The sequence below is a fragment of the Protopterus annectens genome, chromosome 14.part0, assembly GCF_019279795.1.
Source record: "Protopterus annectens isolate FY-2018-M chromosome 14.part0, PAN1.0, whole genome shotgun sequence".
NCBI classification, from domain to species: Eukaryota; Metazoa; Chordata; order Ceratodontiformes; family Protopteridae; genus Protopterus; species Protopterus annectens.
In genome coordinates, this window is record NC_056748.1 from 24,560,660 (window position 1) to 24,566,692 (window position 6,033).

At 41.9% G+C, this 6,033-nt stretch overlaps 1 protein-coding gene across 1 annotated transcript in view; it reads left to right on the forward strand.

Moving 5' to 3' along the window:
- The window catches only part of SLC10A4 (solute carrier family 10 member 4), a 266,119-nt gene extending 263,788 nt beyond the window's left edge, over positions 1–2,331 (forward strand). Inside the window, exon 3 of the mRNA XM_044055726.1 lies at positions 179–2,331. Within this exon, the coding sequence (XP_043911661.1) occupies positions 179–694 (516 nt within the window). The 3' untranslated portion in view covers positions 695–2,331. The remainder of the gene's footprint in view (positions 1–178) is intronic.
- The last annotated feature ends 3,702 nt before the right edge of the window (positions 2,332–6,033 follow it).

Here is a 6,033-nt window from a genome sequence, read left to right on the forward strand (position 1 = left end):
CCTGAAGGGGTAAATGAGTTTTATAAATTATTTGTGGGCCAGACACTTTTTTTCATCCTATTGGTGAGTATAAATAAGTAATGGTGTACCCTCTCAGAAGAGTAGTGTCGTTTATTAGTGTCACTGCATCACTTTTTATTTGTCATCAGTAACAGTGATTCTTGTCTTTTACTCCTAGGTTTCGTTGTGGTCCTTATTTGTAACCCTGGTGATTCTTTTCATTCTGACTGGAACTATGTTGGGACCACAGCTGTTGGCTACAATACCAGCCACTGTTTATGTTGTGGCCGTCTTAATGCCTTTGGCAGGTTATGCTCTAGGCTATGGCCTTGCCACTCTGTTTAAGCTACCACCAAACTGCAGAAGGACAGTCTCACTCGAAACAGGATGCCAAAATGTACAGCTGTGTACTGCTCTTCTCAAATTAACCTTCCCACCTCAGCATGTTAATGGCATGTACATGTTCCCCTTACTCTATGCCCTTTTTCAAGCTGCAGAAGCTGGACTTTATATTTTAATTTACAGGATCTACAGAAAAGAGGCATTACATAAAGTAGAACCTCCCCCAGAAGATGAAGATAGTGATATTTCCTACAAAAAGCTGAAAGAGGAAGAAGTAATGGACACTGATTATGGAACAGTAAATATGAATGAACCAAATTATTTTGCCATGGAACCAACAAAGACAAGTTAGTTACATATTACAGATAAGCAGATCTCCTCAAGCATTCTAGACCTATAACAGGGCCATTTGATACATTCCCTGAATTAATGTCATTGGTGTGTTATAGCATAGGGTTTTATTTAAATTCACACCTGTTGCCACAAATAAGAAACAGGAGCAAAAGCAATCATCATCCTCCAGTGTTGCAGATGTTAGATAATAAATGTGATGCAATATTAGAACCTAAGAGTAGTCCAAGCCATTTCAGCCACAAGCTAGAACTCATCAGCATCTGAGCAGCACAAAATCCTGAGTCAGTGAGTAAATCTGTTTCAGGAAAAATATTGTTGCTTTACGACTATAGTGAAAATATGATTGCACTGTAGCTATTACTGTGAGTTTGTAATTATATACTGCTGTGAATGTTTACCTTATAATGGCTCCTTCTTAAAGGAGTGTCACAGACACTCTGAACCCCAAATCCTGTGATGTTCTATACCTGATTGCTCAACATTTATACCTGACAGAATTTGCATCTGCTACTGCTTGCTCACATGAGTTTCTAGAAGTTTTCCACAAATGTTTAAAGACTGCATTTACTAGGGGCATATCTCTCTGAAGAAAAGACAGGTAGTATTGGTAGAGTTCTCTCTTTAAGTAAGAATATTATGTTAAGAAAGCGATGGTAATATTGTCATATTAACAAGTGGTCTGAGAAAGCTGCAGATCTTGGCCCTTGTGTCTGAAGTAGGTCCTGCTGCTACCAACTGTCTCACTCAGACATCTCAAATGTCTAGTTTTTTTCATTATAAGATTCCAAATTATATAGTGAATGGAAAGCCAAAGTATATCATCCCAAAATAATCTTGGTCTCCCAATTTGTATATGTGTAGTCCTGATTCCAAACACTGTTCTGCCTCTCCCTGGCCACTACTGCACCCCCCCAGATTGTGTACTGCAGTGTACTATAATCTGATAGTAAAATGTGACATCAGCCATGCTGTAACTCAACTGCCGCCACCACTGCCATTGAGAGGCTGTGTGATGTGTTCCACCTAAGCAAGCTGCTGCATCAATTCTGTAGTTTTCTCTGGGGGGGGGGGGGGGTATTTCAGTATGATAAATTTATTTGTGGTGTGTTTAGTGGCTGCAGCTTTCCCTGCCACTTGTATGAAGTATCAGCTTGTCTGACACAAGGAACAGGGACAATCTTAAGTGTATGTATGCATATGTCTTCATCTGGTCACCTGGATGGGTTCAGTGAAAGACAGAAAAGAAACATTTATGTTGAGTGAAGTCACCTGTGATTACTTGATTCAAACATTGTACAGTTTTCCAACTATGAATTAACACTGAATTCACTTAATGGAGAAGTATTGCTTGTAGTTAAGTAGGGAACTGTCTTTGGAGAAGGCAATGGTATTTAATTTGCAGGCAACTTAAAAACTTAACAGTTATCATTTAGTAATTTAAAATGTCAGTAATTACTATTGACAGTGGAAGTGGCATTTTGTGCAGTTCCCATTTTAAGGCACTATATGTTGTACCTATTGCAAAGTTATGGTGTTACAACTTTGAGTTAGTGTATGTAAGGAACAGCATGAAAGAATCCCATTTAATGGCAATGTTTTGCCTGACAAAAAAGCTATTAAACAATATGTATCATATAAAGTTGCAGTGGTTTTCATTTGTAATATTGCATAAAAGTTGTTTAGCAAAGAACTGTGGGGTTGTGTAGATGTGATTGCTAACAAAGTAATATAATGAAAACTTCCTTACTGCAATAATCGTTTATAGCTCTTGAGGTGTGTGTGCAGCTTATTTTTTTTCTGCTGAGACTTTTTATCTGGCAATGTGGTTTATATTTTACATTAACACTCTTCTATATCTAACCTGATAGTGTAAGCTGGTAGGCCATCTGCCACTCCAAAAGGAGAAAAATTACATTTATTCACTTCCATTCTTAACTATGAGTTTATTTTATTTGCTTATTTTTGATATTTCTTTCATAATTCTCTGTCTCAGTCACATGGAACAACTTTGTAGAACTATATTTTATTCATGAACATATGCTACAAAAATATGTCTTTATCTCATTGTTATCCAGTTGATAAGGTTCTTTGTTCTGTCAACACACCCTAACATATTCCGGTAACTTTCACATAATAGACTATAGAAATATGCTATTGTTTACTTTTAATGGTGTAACTTGTTTTATACCTATCTGAGCCACTATTTCATAGTTTCATAGTATAGTACTAGGCTATCTGCCCTAGGGCATTTATAAGCCTAGCCAAAGTGTATGTGGCTTTCGCCACCCCATGTAATGATACAAAAGTGTACAATTTAAATTAAATTTAGTTTACTGTGCCTCTATCTAGCAATGACACAGAGATGACCCCCGGGGTAAACCTACGATCACCCATCCATTCGTCCAGATTTCTCTTGAAGAGAGTCAGTGAGGGGCTCTGCCTAACATGGACAGGTATCCTGTTCCAGAGTCTGCGGAAGCCTCTGGGTTATGAATCTGTCCCTCCAGCATGTCCTATTCATATTTGTGCTGAGGTTTAGATCTTTAGCTCTCGTGGCTCTGATGGATTTGGATTTTTTGAGGTGGAGCATGTCCATTAATTCTGAATTGGACATGGCCTTGTATGTAAGGCACAGATCACCTCTGAGCAGGCGGTATGCTACTGAATAGAGCTGGAGCTTTTTCAGTCTGGCAGCATATGACATATGCTGGAGACCCTTGATCCTCTTGGTAAGGTACTTTTGGGGTCTCTCCAGCTGCTGCAGGTGCTGGATGAGGTACATACCAAATGGGGCATTGTACTCAATCATAGGCCTGATAAGGGAGGAATATAAGGGTACAATGACATCCTTTGATCTGGATGTGAATCCCTTCATGATAAGGTGGGCAAGGTAGAAGGTCTTTCTAACCACTTTGGCGACGTGGGTGTCAAATGAGAGGTCACTGTCAACTTGGGTCCCCAGGTCTCTGATTACTTTTTCCGTACTTAATGGATTACCACCTATGTGGTAATTTGTGGGTACTTTGTTTTTTCCAAAGGGGATGACTATATATTTTTTGGCATTTAGTTTAAGGCCATGACTCTGGCACCAGTCATCTGTTTCTGTGAGCCCTTCTGGAGGATGCATGTGTCAGCTGGTGTGTTGACTATGGCGCTTAGTTTGCAGTCGTCTGTGAACTTTGTCAGCCACAACCCCCCTATGTTTGCCTGCACATCTGAGAAATAAATGCCGAACAAGAGGGGTCCCAAGACAGAGCCCTGTGGGACTCCACTTGTGACTGAATTAGAGTCTGACATAGCTCCAGCTATTCTGACTTTGTGGGTTCTGTCCTTTAGCCAGTTTGCAACCCATCTTGTGACAAACGGGTTTACATTTAAGCTGTTGAGCTTGTCTATGATGCCTGAGTGGGGTATTGTGTCGAAGGCTTTTGCCAGATCCAGGTAGGCTGTATGAACTGCTTTGCCTTCATCGATGGCTCTAGTGACTGTTTCAAAAAAGTCCACCAGGTTTAAAAGACAGGATGTGCCTTTTACAAAGCTGAACTGGGTAGGGTCAATTGTCTGTAGGTCCCCGATGTCTTTGTTTATGAGTTCCATAATGATCCTTTCCATAGCTTTGCAGACCAGGCTGGTCAAGCTTATGGGGCGGTAGTTTCCAGGGTCTGTAGAGGTGCCACCTTTGTGGAGATGGACCACTGTAGCTGTACGCCAGTGTTCAGGGACGTATCCTGTAGCAAGGCTAAGATTAAACAGCATTCTTATGTGTGGGTTTAGCTCCACTAGGAGTGCACATAGCACGCAACCCGGGACACCGTCAGGTCCCATGGATGCTGTATTTTTAGCTTTGCTGAGGGCAGCTCTCACCTGGACATCTGAGATTTCAGGGAGGTTGCATTCAGCTGAGATATTTATTTCATCTTTTGGGGGAGAGGGAGGGGAGAAATTTGCACTGAACCTGTCTGCCAGTATGTTGGCAATATCTGTGGGTTCAGTGTATTTTTTGCCGTTATGAACTAACTGCGCATATCTGAGGGTTTCTGCCCAGGTTTCTAACATAACCGAAGAAGGCCTTGTGATTATCTTTAGTGTCCTTAGCGATTTTTCTCTCGAAGTTGGCCTTTGATGATTTTATTAGCGAACGTAGTTTTTTGCTAGTGCTGATCAGGGATGCCTTCCCTTTATGGGATTTTGCTCTGTCTTGCAGTAGCTTCCTTCTCTTGTTATAAAGTTTGTTTATGGCTGGGGTCCACCAGATAGGATGCCTGCCTTTGGTGGAAAGGGTCTTGGTTTTATTTGGGATTGCATGATCCATGCATTCTTGGAGATGCCTGTAGAAAGCATTTGTGAAGGATTCAGCAGTGTGGGATGTGGTTTCCACTGGCCCAGGGGCTTGAAGGATACCATTTCAGTCCTAAGGAGTGTAAAGTCGGCTTTTGAGAAGTTTCTCACTGTGGTCTTTTGTGCTGGGGGTGGAGGTGGGATATGAATATCTAGGGTTATTAGTTTATGGTCTGATCTCACTAGTGAGGGGTATACTTCTGGTGTTGAGCATTTTGTCCCCATGTTTATGATGATCAGGTCAAATATATTATTTCTCCTTGTGGGGGAGGTGACTAGTTGTTCCATCGCATTTGAGTTGATGAATTCCAGGAACCTTTGGGCTAGGGTGTTGGGGCTTGAGTAATGCACCCAGTCTATGTTTGGGTAGTTGAAGTCTCCCAATATGATGGCATTTGGTGAGACATTCATATCCTCCAGTGTCTTCAGGAAGGCTGAATGGAGTTCCTGAGATTGCGAGGGTGATCTGTAGCATGCTACAAGTTGTATAGCAGTTTTGCCTATGGTTAGTTGCACATGGATGGTCTCCGATGCTTCGTGCGTTGCCACTAACCTGGAGGTGTGGGTGTCTTTAATGAATATGGGTACTCCCCCTCCTTTTGTGGCTCGGCCCAGGTTTTGGGGTCGAAATGCATGATACGAGGTATAACCTGGTAGGGCTGGGGTGCTCTCAGGAGCCTTGAACCAGGTTTCAGTTACTGCACCGACATCGATGCTCTCCATACTGAGGAGTGCTTCGAGAGCCTGCATCTTGAGATTTAGACTTCTGGCGTTGAGCAGCATTACCCGTAGTTTTTTTCCTTTATTGTTTTCTAAGGTGGTGGGTTTGTCTTTTGAGCCTTGCCTAAAAAAGGCACTATGGGGGTGGCAAGAGTCTTAGCCAATATCCAGAAGCCCAGTGGTGACAGGTGCAAGCCGTCCCTTGCGAAGCAGCGTGGCTTGTCCAGCATGTCATCCCAAGCAGACAGACATTGGATCTCCCTAGAATGACACCAGTAA